At 40.2% G+C, this 20,302-nt stretch overlaps 1 protein-coding gene across 6 annotated transcripts in view; it reads right to left on the bottom strand.

Annotated features, from left to right (window-relative positions):
• The window catches only part of zmym2 (zinc finger, MYM-type 2), a 160,458-nt gene that overhangs the window by 9,534 nt on the left and 130,622 nt on the right, over positions 1-20,302 (bottom strand). For all 6 annotated transcript variants that reach the window (XM_048532385.2, XM_059646659.1, XM_059646662.1 and 3 more), the window contains 7 exons: positions 14,060-14,194; positions 11,680-11,774; positions 11,047-11,221; positions 7,270-7,427; positions 4,565-4,679; positions 2,121-2,363; positions 4-124 (listed from right to left, as the gene is read on the bottom strand). In XM_048532385.2, coding sequence (XP_048388342.2) covers positions 4-124; positions 2,121-2,363; positions 4,565-4,679; positions 7,270-7,427; positions 11,047-11,221; positions 11,680-11,774; positions 14,060-14,194 — 1,042 coding nt within the window. The remainder of the gene's footprint in view (positions 1-3; positions 125-2,120; positions 2,364-4,564; positions 4,680-7,269; positions 7,428-11,046; positions 11,222-11,679; positions 11,775-14,059; positions 14,195-20,302) is intronic.

Raw genomic sequence — 20,302 nt, 5'->3', positions numbered from 1 at the left:
TACCACTTTGAGAGGTAGCACTCAAACATTTTTACAGGACATCTCGATGGATTTGCCAAGTTTTCCTTTTGTTCAAACACAGGATCATCTTCCTCACGTTTTCTCTTTCCTGGTGTAATTTTGTCTGAAAACACAATGTGAAATATTTTAATTTGCTGATACTGAAGTATGGTTTCATATGAATAAATTATTAGGATGCTGCATAGCATGTTGCTTGACTACAAGACACAGCAACATGAATAGGCCATTCAGCCCTTGGAGTATGCTCTGCCATTCAATGAGAATCCTTAACTCTAATTTGCTGCCTTACCCCCAAGTCTTGATTCCTCTACTAATTAAAAATCTGTCTGCATCAGCCTTGAATATACCTAAATACCTAGTCTCTACAGCCCTTTGTGGTAAGGAGTTCAATAAACTGATTACTCTCAGAAGAAATTCTTCCTCAGCTTAACAGGGCAGCTCCATACTCAGAAATGATGCCCTTAGGTCCAATATGCTCTCACAAGGGTAACAGTTTCCCAACACATCTATCCTTCTCAAGTCCCCAAAGAATTTTATGTTTCAATTAGGTCATTCTTCCATCTATCTCATTCTTCTAAACTCCAATTAATACAGATCCAAAATACTCAAACTCTCTTTATAAGAAAACCCCATCATACCCAGAATCAACCTAGTGAACCTTCGCTGGACTGCCTCCAGTATATTTTTGGTTAAATAATGGACATCAAAATCTCTGTGTGCTGAAGCTTTCTGAAGACTTCCTTCATTCCAATAATATTTATCAAAGAAGTCTGTGGCATAGAAAAAGATCTTCTGGCTATCAAATCTGTGCCAGTCAGAAACAACCACCTAATTATTCTAAATCCATTTTCCAGCACTCGGTTCATAGCCTATATGACTTAACATTTTAAGCATACATCTCAATACTTCTTAAATGTTATAAGGGTTACTGCCTCAACCACCCTTACAGTGAGTTCCAGAATCCCACCACCCTCTGTGTGAACATTTTTTCTCCTCACATACCCTACAAACTTCTTTATCTTAAAACTATGCACTGGTCAGTGATCTCTCCACCAGCATAGTTCTTTATTTTCTCATTCAGATCCAAAGTTTGAGAATTTCTAGTACACATCTCACCAAGTTACCATGTTGATATTGCAATGTTTACGTTGGATTTCTTTCAACTGCATTTCATGACAATCCAGGAAAACCCAATTTATATCCACAAATCTCAAATACAGATACAAGTGTTGCTTTTGACATAGGTTTCAGTCAAAATCAAAGTACCGTACCATTCAGCATTCTGGATTGTGTTACTGTAGCAAATTTCCACTCTTTTCATTTTATATCTAGAAGTGGTCTCAACTGTCACCAAATCTGAATTTCAACTCTTAGTAGCCTCAAAATGGATTCACTAAGCTCTCCATTCATTAATGTGGACTATCATCCAGCTGCCATCTCACAGGAGCCTATCACTGGGTGGACAGACTTTCCTGGTATTGCAATCAGAGTTTTCCAAGATCAGAACTCATTGAGCCATGTTCCACAAATTCTCAGAAAGATTTCAACAGTGACAGTGGCAAAGAAGCTTCAAATGGTAAATTTCAAATTGTCTTAGAAGTAGAAGGAGAAAAAATAATTTGTGCAAAGCAGCTTCTGCACCAGTGCCACCATTCTTCAGTGATAGCAACAGCTCTCTGCAACTTTATTGTGACACTCCATGCCACAAATTATTGGATTGATCTGATGCCAGCAAGCTCCATCAGGATGCCCTCAGTTTGTTGATTCCATTTAAGTGATTTAATTCCATTTAATCCTAAAAAGAGCAGTGACTGACAGCCCTGTCATCTGCCTTTTCAGAAAACTGAGCTCACATGTTTTCTAACAAGTACAACTTTGGATTGACTATTACAGTTCACCACCACAAAGCATATTATAGGTATAATTTTTTAGAAAAATAATCTTGAGAAAAATGTAACTTATCATTATCACGCATTCTTTATGGCTACTTAGTTTGAAACCTTTAAAAACTTGTAATGATGGAAAAATGTTTAGAAACAGATATCTGGGATTGTGAATAGTCAAAAAAGCAACCTATATTATGCATTCAAAAACTTTACCTTGATTGTCATTTGTACACAAAGCAGGTACCTCGTATCGAATGCATACAGTACTGTCAGAGTTTCTATTCCACTGTTTGACAACATTTGCAAAGGAAAGTCTCATATGCTGTTCAATGGTCCTTAACCCAAAGTATTTAGTGTTAAAATACAGCAAAGTATTAAGAAGGACAAATGGTGACTGTGGCCCCAGCTGTTTGCATTTCCATAGATAATCCTCTTCAACACGTGAAAATATAGAGCCTAAAAAAAAGAAATTATGAATTATGCAACAGGTCATATGTATATGTAAAATTCACATATATAATACCTGCAAATCATGAATAGCCGATTTGCTCAGTAAATCATAAGATCATTTAAAACAAAGAACTGCAGATGCTGGAGATCTGAAACAAAAGCAGAAACTGTTGGAGAAACTCAGGTCTGGCAGCATCTATGTGACGAACGCAGAGTTTAACATTTCAAATTGTGATTCTTCATCAGAACCTAAGATAATTTACTCTGTTAAACCAACATGGTCTTGAGTTTCTGTATAGATCGTCACATAACTGAACAGGCTGACTCGCAACCAAATATCTTTGCGTTCATGAGGCTGGACAAACCTTGACATAGTGGGAACGAGAGTGCAGGATTTGCTTCATTTCCTTTCCATCTTTGTCACATTAAGATGTTGAGACTAAAAATGTGACACAGCTTGGAGGGGTTGGTATTGCCATGGTAGCTGGTAACTGGAAGCAAGCCCTTTCCAGTTATGAAGCTCAATGTTGACTCATTTCAAGTGATCTTCAGTGTACACATACTGTTTTCTTTCTCTTTCCCAGAATATTGGCCACATGAGAGTTAAAAGAACAGGACTTGGTTGGGAAGAGAGTTTTCGGCCATCCAGACAAATGTCCAGACCGTCAAAGGTGATTCTGTAGGTATTTTGTCTGAATATTTATAGGACTAACTACAAGAAGTGAACTAGTATTTGCTCAACTGTCCTTTCATTAGAACCGAAGGTTACAGCAGAAGCACTCCTGACAAAATGTTGTTAGCACTACTATGGGCCACTGATACTAGTTTAGAAGCATGGGTATAGCTGCTCAGTATGCTATGGCCATTGTTGACTTGTGCAGGATTTTGTTGTCAAACATTTGCTGCCATGTTTTTTAAAAGGCTGAGCTGGTGCAGCTGAGGTACTGGAAATGATCAACATATTTCAGGGTCTCTCCTTCAATGTATATTGGAATTGGACTATTTGGATTACTAGGTGCAGGCTGATATGGAAGTTCTGCTTTGGCAATTGTCTGAATTTGTTGAGATCAAAAGTGATGTGCAAACCTGCAGCAAAGTGGTCAAGTTCATTAGCGAAAAGTAGCTCATGTATGCATATTGTGGTGTTAGTGACAGGCAACGAAGGTTAGAATTTTTAATTTAGACAATATTTAATGCTGACACCAGAGTGCAGTTAATTTTAGATGAAGTAAATAGCCACTGTCAGGTAGTTTGTGCGTAGATCAGGCCTTCAGAAGCAAAAATATACAAGCAGGAAATGGAGGTGGTGTTCTGTCTATAATAGATTTAGGAAAAGGATACCACTTTGACTGAGATGGAGAGTTGCATTAAAGGGAATAGTGCAGTTAACACAATGGATAGCTATTTCAAGGTAAGTCATAGATGACATCATTTTTAATTTCAATCAGAGCTATTTTAGAATAGTGCAGAGTGGAAACCTGATTGAAAAGGATCAAACTTGGGAAATTGTGGAAAAACAGGCAAAAAGTCATGAAATTAAAACCTAATTTAAATCTAAGGATTTTGGGGAGGAATGACAGGGTAATATTTTGCAACCAGAGGAGTCAGAAGGCAGGTATTTGAGGAGATAATAATAGGACATAGAACAGTACAGCACAGAACAGGCCCTTCAGCCCACAATGATAGTGGTTTTGACGGTAGGCACAGTACCTGAGGAAAGAGAATCATTTACAATGTTATCTGGCATGGTAGTCGTGAAGTTGAACTTTCAGTAGGGAACAGGGAGGGAAATAAGGGAGAAACTATTTACTGTACACTGTTCTGGACATCACTCTTCAGAAGGCCTTGGAAGAAGTACAGTGCAGATTCAGCAGAATAGTATCAAGGATCCAAGGCTTACATTGCAAGGAGAACCCAAACTTAACCACAATTAAAGTGGTCAATACAAGCTCAATTTAAAAGTAAGTGCAAAAGAGTGATAGAATTTTGTTGTCCAAAATTATTAAGGGATATAGAACCATGTCAGATTAACAGAGCTTGGTTGCAGGACAATCATTATCTTAGTGAATGGTGGACTGGTTGAATGGGCTGAAGAGCTTTCTATGCTTATGCTGTTTAGAGAAAGATGTAGGGTGAGAGCTAGAACAGAACAATTTATTTAGGAAAAGCATAATTAGACAGTAGAGAAATATGGTTTAGTTCCTTACCATTTGGTAAAATACTTGGTCGCCAACTCCTCAAGATTGTGTTAAATTCTTCATTAAATGTATTATAGCAGGAGTCACTAAATATGTCATCATTTCTATTATTTTCAAAGAGATACTGTAGGAGGAAAAAAAAACCTGTAATAATCTTGTGACCAATCAATCTGAATGTTAAAGCTGGAAATATAATTTACAGTGCCATTTGTCAAACAAGTGTGAACTTTGCTCTGCAATGAAACACCTCAAATGAGCCATATAGAATTGTGGTGTCAAAACAATAGGATAACAGGAACATAGTTCAGTGATATTTCAAGTAATATGGAAAACAGACTGACCATTCAATATTTACTAGATTAGGACACAATCAAATGGTTTCTTGAGATAAGTCAGAATCAAGAGCAAATGTGTTTGTGGTGATTTGGCAAAGGTAAAATCAGAAGGCTGTCCATTTTCAGGTTTCTCTCTAGGGTTTGTTGATCAGCTCCTAAACAGGGCCAAGAGCACTTCTGAACTTATACCAAGCATAAACCTTAGGAAAGGCTCTTGTAAATGATAACAACTTCCCAGGAAATGATTCCAAGAAATTGTGTGTTTGGCTCCTTAAACTTTCCACTTCACAGTTATCTCAGCAAAACAGGCTTGTTGCTAGAAACCAAAACAACAACCTCTTCAGTGATAACATTTCTTGAAGTACTTGCATTAAGGTTTGTACGACAACATTTTTCAAGCTGGAGCTATTTTTGTACATAGCCAGCTAATGATAGAATCTTAGAAGCTAATTACTTAACCTGGCAAATTCCTTTAGAATACATAAATACGCCTGTGATTAAATACAGTTTTGTATCCAATGTCATTGTCTAAATCAGCATTCATATTGTTGTAACATTCTGGGAACAGGATGTTCCAGTGCTTCCATCCTGCCTAGGAACAAGGTCTGGGCTTGGTGTGAAGATTTCAGCATGTTGCACAGAACAAGAGTTACTAAGGAGTTGGCTTTAGTCAGTTAGATGGAGGCTGTCAGAGGGGAAGGTTGCTATCTTTGCACTCACTGCTAATCAAATACTTAGGATCAGGCAGAAGAGGCTCTACTTTGAAAAGACTCTGCAGTATCAGACTCTGAGCAGTTTGAACTCTGGAGAACTCTTGGAAGCCAGTAGGCATAGTTAAGTGTAGTGGTTAGGGCTTGGGGAAAGCTGTTGGAACTCAGAAGCTACGTGCCATTAATAGTTTAGTGTGGCGGAAAGAGAGGGTGAAGGAAGTCTCCAAGCAGCATTAGCTTTGAGCAGCAAATGGATGCTTAATGGCATTACCATTGCTGAATCCCCCACCATTATCACTGAACAGAAAACTAAACTGGACCATGTTGTAGAAATGGTGTGGATATTACAGCAGATCAGAAGCTAATTGTTGAACAGTGAGTAAGTGACCATTTGACTCCCAGTGTCTGTTCAGCATCTAGAGGGCACAAGTCAGAAGTGAATTGGAATATTCTCCACTTGCTTGAATGTGTGCAAGTCCAGCAACACACAAGAAACCTGACATTATTTAGAACAAAGGAGTCTGCTTGATCGGACTCCATCCACCAGCATCAACATTCACTATCTTAATCACAAACACACAGTGACAACAGTGTAGGTATCATCTTTAAGAAGCACTAAATTTACTCCCTAAGGTTCTTCCATAACACTTTCCAAACCCGCGACCTGAATCACAAATAAGTATGAACAGCAGATGCATAGCAATACCACAACATGCTAGCTCTCCTCCAAGCTAGATGCAATCCTGGCTTGGAAAAGTATTGCCACTCCTTTACAGTTGCTGGAAAAACATCTCATCTTAACTCTCATCCTAACAGCACTGCAACTGACGAACGGAAGTGGTTCAAAAAGGCAGCTTACCACCATCTTCTCACAAGCAATTAGATATGGGCAATAAAGGCTAGTCTAGCCAAGGACACCTACTTCCCATGAATGGTACACCTTCTTGGCCTTGGAGAAAGCAGATTGGTGATTCACTTTAGTAAATGGCTGGAGGAACTTTGTGACAGAAATGACTGGGTAAACTAGAACAATATTTTGGAGGTTAAGACCTGACTTGATCGACACACACACAAAAAAAATGGAATCAAAGTTAATGAATAATTTTCCATAAGTATGGGAGAACCCAGATCAAGAATGCATATGTTAGAATCAGATTCAAGCTGGTTAAAATGTTGATGTTAAAAACCAAGAATTGCAACAAATGGCCTTCAAGAAGGCCGCAGAAGAAAGATGGATATTTATGTAGAAAGTGAACTAATGGGGAATTGACAGCAAGATATAGAGTGCAGAAATGTCCTGTTCCTCCTCTTAGCAATGTGTGCCGGGGGATCTGCTGTCAGGGTATGTCATACTCACCTGAGTATGTCAGGTTGTCTTCATAAATCTACTATAAATTATCAAATTAACCTTGTTGTGACCAACTGAGGAGATGGGTGACTAGAACAGATCATCCCACCTCACCTAGGAGCTTAACAATTTGGAATATCTGTCTGGAACTGTAATAGGTTAGGAAATCTTGCCTGGATTCTTGTCACAACGTAAGATAGATCTGACTGAAATGCGACATTTAGAACAGAAGTTATGTATAGATTTAAAATATTCATAAATAGTAAAGCAAACACAACGTGAAGAGATATATCTGTAAGCAAGTTTAATTATTTAACTAACCTGTTGAATTCCAAGGCATAGATAATAGAGGCTATCAGGTGCATAATGTTCACCATTTGGTCTTCGGACTTCCTTTACAAACATAGCCAATCCACAATCAAGCTCTGCAGCAGTGTATGACAACAGTTCCCCTTTAATGTGCGCAGATTTTGCTAACACTAGAAGAAGTGTGGAAGAAGTTATTTAGTTTAATTTTTCATCTTATATAAACTTAAACTTATTCAAAATTCTGCTACCTATCCAAACACATTTTTAATTTCACCCCTCATTACTCCTGAGCTTGCTGAAAATTTTACCTGTACTTAATTCCCTCCATAGTGTCACTCTGTTCCCCACTTCTATTCATCTACTCATGCTCTATGACGCCCCAAGACCTCTGGATTAGTTCAATTCAACGATTTTAACTACATCATCATTGGTAATCTTGTGCAGCCCTGAAGTTCTGGAATTTCCATCTTTCTACCCAACTCTTTGATCAAGGTTTTGGATAACTATCTAATAGTTTCTTGAAAGGCCTAGCTATTGCTTCACTTTAATGAAGTGCCATGGGATGTTTTAGTACATAAAAAGAGGCTGCATAAATGCAATTTGCTGTTGTCATTGTTGGAGGTGAGAGTCAACTGAGTCTTCTCACTACTTTACTGCATAATTGGTAACTATCATTTCCTTTATCTCAGCATTAAGACGACAAAAAGTGTTATCTTCATTTGATAGAGGAACACAGAATCCGGTTATCAGGTCCATTGCATCAGTTAGCTCTTTCAAGCGGCAATCCACTTATTTTCAGTCTCTGGCACTTTTTCAGTATACCAGCAATATTATCCTCCTTGAAACATTTATTCTATTCCCTTATGAAACTTTAATTCCTGTATTGAAATTCACTCCCTTGCAACTAATCAATTCCCTTTTCACCTCAGGTTATATTAGCCAAATCATTACCTCTGGCACTCGTTCACAACAAGTTGAATTTTAAACCACACATCCAATCTGTGCTTTGTTTGCAGCAATGAATTGTACATTTATGTGATATATTTTTATGCTCTGTATTGAATACAAATGTTTCTTGGCCACCTCAAATTGATAGAATTGTTAAGAGTTCCAAGTGATAGAAACATTCCTTTTTCCTTCGTTAACCACTTATCACTTCAAGACTCTGGGCAAATGTTCCTTTTTCAAATCATCAAAGAGACCTTAATATTTCAGCATTCAATGCAGTTAGAGCATGTAATACAGAGTGAAGTCCATACTAACAGAAGATGATAGTCTTTGCAATCTATTTTTCAATGTGATCTTATGTAAAACACCTTCTCAAGGCCAGTTAAGGATGGGCAACTAATGCTGGCCTTGTTCACTTAATGAGGCTATATAAACTCCTGAAAATTAACTCAACTTCAGATACCAATAAAAACAAAACTGAATTTTACTATACTGCCTTAATGCAATGCATAATTATAAAGGTAAGCTATTATTGATATGAATGCAAATATAAAAAATCCATGTCTTTAAAGTATAGTCATACAAGCTTTGGCCAAGCTCTCCATTACTTTGGCATCAGAAGACTCTGGAGTCTTCTCTACAAAATCTCCCTGCACAAATATATGGATTATTATTAACAGTGCCTCCATTATACACACTTGCCCTCTTCCCAACACCCCTGAGCCTTTTCACTCACTCAGTGACCCCTTTTCTCAACTGCCCTGCTCAATTCACTCAGTTAGCAACCTGGTCTTTCTCTCAGTCTTGCAGCAACACAGAGCCACCCTGGCATCCTAAATAGTCTTGATAACATGGCCGCAATGATTGAAACAGGCATCAATTCAATTTACAAAAAAACAAAGAACTGTGGATGCTGGAAATCTGAAACAAAAACAGAAAATACTGAAAAAACTCAGCAGGTCTGGCAGCATCTGTGGACAGAAAGCAGAGTCAACCTTTCGGGTTCAGTGACTCTTCTTCAGAACTGGAGTTCTTCAGTTTTGAAGAAAAGTCACTGGGCCCAAAATGTTGACATCAATTAAATTTAATTGGCTGAGGCGCGTCTCTATTGTTGTCTGGCTAGCTCATGATATTGTATCAAAACATACCAATTTTATCTTGTTAGGCAAGGACTCTCATTCAGACTTGTTTCAATGAAGAACTGATTTCATATGTAAAAAGTGCACCAGTTTGAATTTGCAGCAGGGGGATATATTTAGACTCATTTTGGAATACTAATTGATCCAAAAATGGTATTCTGTGCTTATTTTTTAAAAATACTTTGGTTAATGAACAGCACTCCACAATAACTATCCAATTCTCAAACAATGCAATTTTGCTTATTAAGAAGGATTCTTGCATCTTATGAGTTTTTCCTTTGTTAGCAATGGACAAGAATCTCATCATCTTGTATTATACATATCATCTCACTGAATAAAGAAAATGTTTGCAATCTGCAATTTAGTTAACTGCAGGAAAGTAGAAGTGATCAACCTTCACAGGTTTCACTCCAGTGTACAAGTTTAAACATCTCACTCATCGTCTTATCAAATCAACAAATAACACAAATCAGTATCTGACTTTGAGAATTTCTAGTTTGACAAATTTTCATTTACATCCAATGCAGGCAGTATATCCAAGTCTTTCACAAAGAAAAACAAACCAGGCTCAGGCTCCCCTGTTCCCAGACTGCCCCTCCAGTCCTGCCAATTCCTGCAAAGCCATGGTCTCTGCCAACCCTCACTGTAGCCCAAGGCGTGCCAAAGCCTGAGTGGTCCTACCAAATAACTGGCAGCAGAGCGCTCTATCCTAGTCGAACAAGTGACAGCCTCCTGAATCTGCTCTCAGCTTCAACATACAATGAGAAGCATATGGTATTCCTAAGGGACTTGAGGATTGATGCTGAAAGGTTCCTTCCACTTATTGGAGAGTCAAGAACAAAAAGATATAATCTCAAAATATAGGGTTGCACATTTAATACAGAGACGAGGAGGAATTCTTCCCTCAGAAGGTAGTGATCCTGTAGAGTTCTTTACTGCAGAGGGCTGTTGAGGCTCGATCATAAAATATATTCAAGTCTAAGATTTTAATCAGCAGGAGCAAAAAGAGCTACAGGAGAAAGGGGCAGGAAAGTGGAGTTGAGGATTATCAGATCAGCTGTGTTTCACTGGATAGTGGAGCAGACTCAATGGGCTGAATGGCCACTTTCTGCCCTGGTGTCCAATAAACTTCATTGTTGAAGTTTTCCACATGTTGAAACATTGATGAAGGTACAGCAGTTGAAAGGAAATGGAGGTCGGAAAAAACATTAAAATGGGGCCTCCCAGAGTAAATGACAAGACCGTCTATAATTGAGGCCAATAAGATGGTTCTCAGCAGGCTCTCCCCATGTCTGATATTTATATCCTTGATCAGGCAATGAGTGCTTTTGATCAGTTGATGCCATCTCATCTACAAACAGGTCACAGGTTATTTTGCTTCCTGGAATGCTGGATGTTGGCAGCCCCACCTGTAACTTGGTTATTTCCTAGTTCTGGCGAGAAAAGTCCTTAAGTATCCATTATAATTGACTACTTGAACACCTAAACTGGTGGCTGATTTGGAAGGTCAGCCATGGCACTATGGCAAGGAAATTATTTCTGGTGGTGGCAGGAGGAGGTCAGAATTGAGTCTGTCACCATCCCATCTAATTAAAAGCCCCTCCTGCCTTCTACCTTACCCATCTACGGGAGCACAAATTCCACTCAATGAATCTGTGACTAAACATCATGGAAATGTAAAGTATCAAGCAGAGAAACTTACAAGCAGAGTTTAATCCATCCATCTCGACCGTATTCTCACTCCTTGCTTTCTTTGCTGCAATCCAATGCTTCCACGCAGTTATACCATAAACGTAACTTAAGGTAAAACCAATCTCAGGAGTGACAATGCTATCATCTTGTGAATGACCATCAGAAAGTGCTTTTTGCTTTGCACCCTATGAAAGCAGAACTTATTAGTCACATTTTAAAATTAATTTAGTGCTACAAGGCAAGTTGCACCAAACACAAAATACCAATCTAATAAATGTGAGTTTGGTTTACGCAGTAAAATGGTATTTTACAAAGTATAAATGACCCCAAATGGATCTGTAGTTTGTTTATTAATACAAAAGTAACAGGTAGTTTTGTCTTCTTAATGTCTGCAGAACATTATAAATACAATAAAATAATGAGGCAAAGGCAATGTGGCGATAAAGAAAACTGGAGGTACTGGTATCAATATATGAAGATAACTAGGATAGTTTCCTTGAATTAGATATTTAAGTTTGTTAGATATAATTAAAATTGTGCTTTTAATCATGTTCTTACAAAGAGAAGACTGTAAAGTTCAACTTTCATTATGAAGTACAAAACATGAAAAACTATGGCTAGATTGAAGGAAATGGCCCCGTACTTTTCTTCTAGATTGAGGTCTGGTCTGTTCCTCGTATTCTTCTCCAAACACTGGAGGTAACAGATATTCACTCTCTGTATCCAAGTCTTCAGCAGCTATTAATACACAAATTTCTCTTTGAGTGTACATAATAGATAATCTTAAAAAAGAAACAAGTACCACCAAACCCATTGTAGAAAACCTTTTGGGTAGATACCATTTAAGAGCTTTTGCTCCACTGAATATTGTTTTGAACAGTTAGTTGTCTCCAACTGCAGTGCATACACGATCTTGTTCAAAAGTAAACTCTTATTTCTCTATTAAAGGGCATTAGCAATGCAATCCAACAATGAGAGCAAATGACATACCTAAAGTTGCATTAATGGTTCAAATAAAGATTCAATGGTTTCTGGATCAACCACTATCTGCAAAGGCAGAGCTGCAGGATGACAAGGATTGGGATCTGAATACAGAAGAATACATGTGATTTAGGAATGACAGGAAGCCAAGAAAAGGTGGAAGAGTGGTTCTGTTAATTGGTGATGCTATTAGCACAACGATGTTCAGAAACCAAGTTGTAAAAGTGACTTGGATAGAAGCAATCAGTCACTTGTGGGAGTGCTGCATCATCCTCAAATCTTAAAGAAATGGCTTATCTGATAGTTGATATGTTGGTTTTAATTTTCCAAAATTCCCTGGATTTTGGGAAAGTTCCATCTGATTGGAAAATAGGAAATGTGACTCCTCATTAAATAAAGGGAGACAGGCAGAAAGCAGGAAATTGGCCAGATAGCATAATAAATAGCATAGGAAACCACTATTAAAGATGTTAAGGCAGGGTACCTTGAAAAACTCACGGAAATCAGGCACAGTTAACATGGTTTTGTGAAAGGGGAATTTGTTTAACTAATTTACTGGAGTTATCTGGGGAAGTGATAGACACTGTGGAGAAAGGAAACAAGTAGTGCATAGTGCATAGCTTCCACAGGCATTTAACAAGGTTTCATATCAAAGGGTTGCAGAAAATAAACTATTATGGTATAGTGGGCAACGTATCAGCATGGACAAAATTGAGGCAAAATAGTGCGGATATTGGAAATCTGAACAAACACAGAATTCTGAAGAGACTTAGTCTTCAGGACAGTAGGAAACAGATAGTATGCATCAATGTGTTATTTTTTGTTTAACAAGATGCAATGATAAATACTAGCAATGCAAATATCATGAGGTATCATGTGTAACATGTCAGACTAGTCAGGGCAGAAATCATATTTGCATAGCAGAACTGGAAACAAGGTAATATTTGGCTAAAAACATGGCTATGCAGCAGGCAGATACCTTTACAACCACCTTTAAGATGAACGCTATGAACTCTACCAGTGTCAATCCAAGATACAACAACATTTAATTTATCTAGCTTGGTTCATCTGTTTAACTCAAGACATGATCTAATGACTTAGCTTAATTCATTAATAGTGTTTAGACTATTGTATCAGCAGTGTAATAAGTTACATCTTGTAAGAATTAATCCCAACTTCCTCTTTAAAGACTGGGCCAAAATCAAATCTTTGTGATTGCATTTTCTATTGTTATATTTTATTTCCTAGGAATCTATTAAATTACCATGCAGGTAATGAACTACTTTTGACCGTTAATGGAAAACGAAATGAGGATCCAGGTTTCTATATGTAATTTCTCATTACTCCACACATTGTCAGCTTCAGTCAGATAGCAAGTACAACTTCATGACAGCAAGTTAATTGGTTAATCACACAGATTTCCCAATTATTTGTTACTTGTCACAACAAACAATACAGAGAAACAGGCTATTTGGTGAAATACATACACTATTTCTCATGGAAACGTTACTCCCTGCTCACTCATTTCAAATCATCATTTGAATCTTTTGAAAGATTGCACAATGGGTTCCGCATGACAAATTTTAAATAACACGCTCATCAATTCTTCATCTTCTCAAGTCACTCATCTTGACCATAAAGCCAGACTTCAGTGACTCTATGCCATGACACCTATAGCATGTGCTTCAAATTAACTGAATGCCCAAAATCGTACAGATTACTAACGTTGCAGCTTAATGTGCAAGTCTTGTACGGTTTCAATAGTACCCCTCTACTTTTGCAATCTAAGTCAATATTCACAATGTTCAATAAAGATCCTCAACTGCTCTTTTATGGTCCCTCTGTACATGATCAACTGCCTTGAAAAACCAGTGTATCTACAAACACTGTACCCCTTCTCCCTTACGTATGACTGTTACCATTTAAACTTCTGATTGCAATGCAAATTATATTATAGGACAAATTATTACTAAATATCTAAACGAAGACTTATTTGGAAATATTAATATTGCAGTTGGTGGAATGTTATTTAAGGAACTTACTTCTGGGAAAATCAATCTCCAAGTCCAGAGCAAGTTCATACTTATTACCAGGCATATTGGATTGCTCTTCCAAATCATCTTTAATGGTCCCAAAAACATCCAAGAAACTTTCGCCATTCTCATCGGTGTCAATACCTAGAAACATATTTTTGCATTAACTCATCAATAATGTTGCAGTTTATGAAGACTGAATGCTCTTATGCACTTTTGAAGTGTCTTTCAGGTGATTTGGTAGACACACAAGATTCCTTGAAAATTCCCTGACAGATACATTTATAGATAAATTCGTAGATAATTGGATGTGGGAATCCAATTTCAGGTCACCATTACCGAGGAAGAAGGCAGTTCAAATCATCAAAACAAGGGAAAGAATGTACAAGAAGAATCATGTCAGTATAGGATACATTGTAATGATAGTTGGATTTGTTCCCAGGTTTCCACTAATTAACTCCTAAATAAGATACCGGAAGGTAATCCTTACTTCAAGCGTATCCATGAACAGGCATGCAGACAATAGCCCATCAGGCAGTTTGTTAACTTGAAAATGCGGACTAGTAGTGGCCCTCAGACAACTCTACAAATGAAGACTAAGAAGAGGGATGACCAGGAGTGACAAAGAGGGACATTTTGAAGGATGGATCATGGCCAAGGTCAAGACCAGTGGTGGTGGTCTGCATGGTCACACAGTACAGAAGCAGATCCTTCGGTCCAACTTGTCCTTTCCAACCAAGTTTCTCAAACTAAACAAGTCACACTTGCCCGCATGTGGCTCATGTCCCTGTAAACGCTATTCATGTACCGATCTAAATGTCTTTTAAATGTTGTAACTGTACCCGTGTCTATCATTTTCTCTGGCAGTTTATTCCAAATACGAACCACTTTCTGTTTCAAAAAGTTGCCACTCAGGTTCCTTTTACTCTCTTGTACTCTCCATCTTCGGTCCGCCTCCCCCTCTCTCCCTATTTATTCCAGTTCCCTCTCCCCATCCCCCTCTCTGATGAAGGGTCTAGGCCTGAAACGTCAGCTTTTGTGCTCCTGAGATGCTGCTTGGCCTGCTGTGTTCATCCAGCCTCACATTTTATTATCTTGGAATTCTCCAGCATCTGCAGTTCCCATTATCTCTGATACTATTTTAACCTCACTGCGAAGCCTCTTCCAGGGATGCCTAACCTAAAGAAGTTACACTCCTCCCTCCGGACCAACCTCAGGGAATCTCTCTCCCATTGCAACTCTCTTGTACTCTCCATCTTCGGTCCGCCTCCCCCTCTCTCCCTATTTATTCCAGTTCCCTCTCCCCATCCCCCTCTCTGATGAAGGGTCTAGGCCCGAAACGTCAGCTTTTGTGCTCCTGAGATGCTGCTTGGCCTGCTGTGTTCATCCAGCCTCACATTTTATTATCTTGGAATTCTCCAGCATCTGCAGTTCCCATTATTTCTGATACTATTTTAACCTCACTGCGAAGCCTCTTCCAGGGATGCCTAACCTGAAGAAGTTACCCTCCTCCCTCCGGACCAACCTCAGGGAATCTCTCTCCCATTGCAACTCTCTTGTACTCTCCATCTTCGGTCCGCCTCCCCCTCTCTCCCTATTTATTCCAGTTCCCTCTCTCCATCCCCCTCTCTGATGAAGGGTCTAGGCCCGAAACGTCAGCTTTTGTGCTCCTGAGATGCTGCTTGGCCTGCTGTGTTCATCCAGCCTCACATTTTATTATCTTGGAATTCTCCAGCATCTGCAGTTCCCATTATCTCTGATATTATTTTAACCTCTCTGCGAAGCCTCTTCCAGGGATGCCTAACCTGAAGAAGTTACCCTCCTCCCTCCGGACCAACCTCAGGGAATCTCTCTCCCATCGCAACTCTCTTGTACTCTCCATCTTCGGTCCGCCTCCCCCTCTCTCCCTATTTATTCCAGTTCCCTCTCCCCATCCCCCTCTCTGATGAAGGGTCTAGGCCCGAAACGTCAGCTTTTGTGCTCCTGAGATGCTGCTTGGCCTGCTGTGTTCATCCAGCCTCACATTTTATTATCTTGGAATTCTCCAGCATCTGCAGTTCCCATTATCTCTGATACTATTTTAACCTCTCTGCGAAGCCTCTTCCAGGGATGCCTAACCTGAAGAAGTTACCCTCCTCCCTCCGGACCAACCTCAGGGAATCTCTCTCCCATTGCAACTCTCTTGTACTCTCCATCTTCGGTCCGCCTCCCCCTCTCTCCCTATTTATTCCAGTTCCCTCTCCCCATCCCCCTCTCTGATGAAGGGTCTAGGCCTGAAACGTCAGCTTTTGTGCTCCTGAGATGCTGCTTGGCCTGCTGTGTTCATCCAGCCTCACATTTTATTATCTTGGAATTCTCCAGCATCTGCAGTTCCCATTATCTATGATACTATTTTAACCTCACTGCGAAGCCTCTTCCAGGGATGCCTAACCTGAAGAAGTTACCCTCCTCCCTTCGGACCAACCTCAGGGAATCTCTCTCCCATCACAACTCTCTTGTACTCTCCATCTTCGGTCCGCCTCCCCCTCTCTCCCTATTTATTCCAGTTCCCTCTCCCCATCCCCCTCTCTGATGAAGGGTCTAGGCCCGAAACGTCAGCTTTTGTGCTCCTGAGATGCTGCTTGGCCTGCTGTGTTCATCCAGCCTCACATTTTATTATCTTGGAATTCTCCAGCATCTGCAGTTCCCATTATCTCTGATACTATTTTAACCTCACTGCGAAGCCTCTTCCAGGGATGCCTAACCTGAAGAAGTTACCCTCCTCCCTCCGGACCAACCTCAGGGAATCTCTCTCCCATTGCAACTCTCTTGTACTCTCCATCTTCGGTCCGCCTCCCCCTCTCTCCCTATTTATTCCAGTTCCCTCTCCCCATCCCCCTCTCTGATGAAGGGTCTAGGCCCGAAACGTCAGCTTTTGTGCTCCTGAGATGCTGCTTGGCCTGCTGTGTTCATCCAGCCTCACATTTTATTATCTTGGAATTCTCCAGCATCTGCAGTTCCCATTATCTCTGATACTATTTTAACCTCACTGCGAAGCCTCTTCCAGGGATGCCTAACCTGAAGAAGTTACCCTCCTCCCTCCGGACCAACCTCAGGGAATCTCTCTCCCATCGCAACTCTCTTGTACTCTCCATCTTCGGTCCGCCTCCCCCTCTCTCCCTATTTATTCCAGTTCCCTCTCCCCATCCCCCTCTCTGATGAAGGGTCTAGGCCCGAAACGTCAGCTTTTGTGCTCCTGAGATGCTGCTTGGCCTGCTGTGTTCATCCAGCCTCACATTTTATTATCTTGGAATTCTCCAGCATCTGCAGTTCCCATTATCTCTGATACTATTTTAACCTCACTGCGAAGCCTCTTCCAGGGATGCCTAACCTGAAGAAGTTACCCTCCTCCCTCCGGACCAACCTCAGGGAATCTTTCTCCCATTGCAACTCTCTTGTACTCTCCATCTTCGGTCCGCCTCCCCCTCTCTCCCTATTTATTCCAGTTCCCTCTCCCCATCCCCCTCTCTGATGAAGGGTCTAGGCCCGAAACGTCAGCTTTTGTGCTCCTGAGATGCTGCTTGGCCTGCTGTGTTCATCCAGCCTCACATTTTATTATCTTGGAATTCTCCAGCATCTGCAGTTCCCATTATCTCTGATACTATTTTAACCTCACTGCGAAGCCTCTTCCAGGGATGCCTAACCTGAAGAAGTTACCCTCCTCCCTCCGGACCAACCTCAGGGAATCTCTCTCCCATTGCAACTCTCTTGTACTCTCCATCTTCGGTCCGCCTCCCCCTCTCTCCCTATTTATTCCAGTTCCCTCTCCCCATCCCCCTCTCTGATGAAGGGTCTAGGCCCGAAACGTCAGCTTTTGTGCTCCTGAGATGCTGCTTGGCCTGCTGTGTTCATCCAGCCTCACATTTTATTATCTTGGAATTCTCCAGCATCTGCAGTTCCCATTATCTCTTTAAAAATATGTGCCCTAGTTTTGAAGTCTCCCAGCCTAGGGAAAAGACCTTTGCTATTCATCTTATCTAAGCTCCTCATGATTTTATAAATCTCTATAAGGTCACCCCTCAACCTCCTGCACTCCAGTGAAAGAAGTCCCAGCCTATCCAACCTCTCCTTATAACCCAAACCCTCTAGTCCCAGCAATAACCTTGTAAATTTTTTCTGAACCCTCACTAATTTAGTAATATCCTTTCTTTGCAGGAAACCCAGGTTCATGCTCAGGTTAGTACATTTTAAAATATATTTTGTTAGGTATGGCTTGTTTAAGAGCATTATTAACAGTTTATTTGGTGAAAGGACCTAATGTCCTCAAACCCAATTGGTTTGATGCTGGATACATTCACAGCACCAAAATCGATGCAGTTTAGCCGAAGAACAAAACATATTAAACCACTGTGCACATTTCAGGCTGACATGAACTCTCCATGCACTCTTACAATCATTCGTGAAGCTCTGCATTTTGAACAGCACTAAGGTTAGAGGACTCTGATAGTGGTTTGCTTGCAAGGCACAATAGCCAGAACACCAGATCTGTGGGACCACAGTACGCTTTGCTTCACCATTGCAGCATGTCAAAAAAGGTCTTTAGTCTGCATCCTGAGTTCTGTTTCTGTTTCAGGTTTGCATCTTTCATGATTTTCTTTCTCCCTTCTTTTAGATACGTATAAATGTGATGCAAATGTCAAGTTAATGATTGACCACATTATTTGTTTTGATGCTATCAATTGAAGCAGAATTAGAAAGAATGGAATGCCAGCAGAGACTCATGAGATTGGGTGAGAAGCACTGCAAGTAATTAGCTTTACTTAAACGAATTTACATAAATGGAAACCAAGGAATTTATAGGGCTGGTTAGAATAGATCAGCTGAGCTCAAATGAGTGACTTGTATAGGTTTGTCATACCTTTCTTGCTTTTGTAGTGTTCTTTTTATAAAACCAATTTTGTTTTTAAAAGAAAAGCCGTCCAACTGCTGGTACCAGCTTCAATGATTTATTCATATGAACTTTTAGGTCCCACCTTTCTTATACTCCCTTTAAAACTGTACCTTTATACTAAACTTCTGTGTGTTCTTTTTCAAGCCGTATCACTTTACATTTCTCTGCATTTTTAGGTGCCTTTTACTGTCTTTTGCAACACTATTTCTAATTCATTTTACCGCTATCATTTTTAATAAATAATTCTAATTCATTCTTTATTCTTTGCAGTTTTTTAATAGCTATTTTTACGCATTTCTTCTATTTTCATTGTTAAACTATGGAGAGTGCAGGAGGGCATGCCTGGAGCAGAACCAGGCATACCTGGTGAAGCCACCAAACAGGATTAAGTGCCAACCAAACAGTGAAAGCAGCAAAAGTCAGACAGAGTTAAGTGATCCCACAACCAATGGATCAGATCGAAGCTCTGCGGTCCTGCCACATCCAGTCGTGAATGGTGGTGGACAATTAAACAAATCACTGAGTAGGAGGCTCCACAAATATCCCATACTTTGTCGTTTATCTCAAGAGGGTTGGAATATAAAAGCAGCGATGTGCTTCTGAGGCTTTATAAGGCTCTAGTTAGGCCCCATTTAGAACACTGTGTCCAATTTTGGGCCGCACACCTCAGGAAGGACATACTAGCCCTGGAGCGTGTCCAGCAGAGATTCACACGGATGATCCCTGGAATGGTAGGTTTAACGTATGATGAACGGCTAAGGATCCTGGGATTGTACTCAGTAGAGTTTAGAAGGTTGAGGGGAGATCTAATAGAAACTTACAAGATAATGTATGGTTTAGAAGGGGTGGATGCTAGGAAGTTGTTTCCGTTAGGCGGAGAGACTAGGACCCGTGGGCACAGCCTTAAAATTAGAGGGGGTAAATTTAAAACTGAAACGAGACGACATTTCTTCAGCCAGACAGTGGTGGGCTTGTGGAATTCATTGCCGCAGAGTGCAGTGGAGGCCGGGATGTTGGATGCCTTCAAGGCAAAGATCGACAAATTCTTGATCTCAAAAGGAATCAAGAGCAAGAGTGCAGGGAAGTGGTGTTGAAATGGCCATCAGCCATGATTTAAATGGCGGCGTGGACGTGATGGGCCGAATGGCCTTACTTCCACTCCTATGTCTTATGGTCTTATACTCAATGACGGAAGAGCCCAGTACATCAGTGTAAAAGATAAGGCTGAAGTACTTGCAGCCATCTTCAGCCAGAAGCGCCGAGTGGATGATCCATCTCGGCCTCCTCCAGTGGTTCCCACATTACAGATACCACCAGTCTCT

Source organism: Stegostoma tigrinum, chromosome 6 (assembly GCF_030684315.1).
Source record: "Stegostoma tigrinum isolate sSteTig4 chromosome 6, sSteTig4.hap1, whole genome shotgun sequence".
In the NCBI taxonomy this organism is placed as follows: Eukaryota; Metazoa; Chordata; class Chondrichthyes; order Orectolobiformes; family Stegostomatidae; genus Stegostoma; species Stegostoma tigrinum.
The sequence above is the reverse complement of the archived record's forward strand: the minus strand, read 5'-3'. Positions and strand labels throughout refer to the sequence as shown.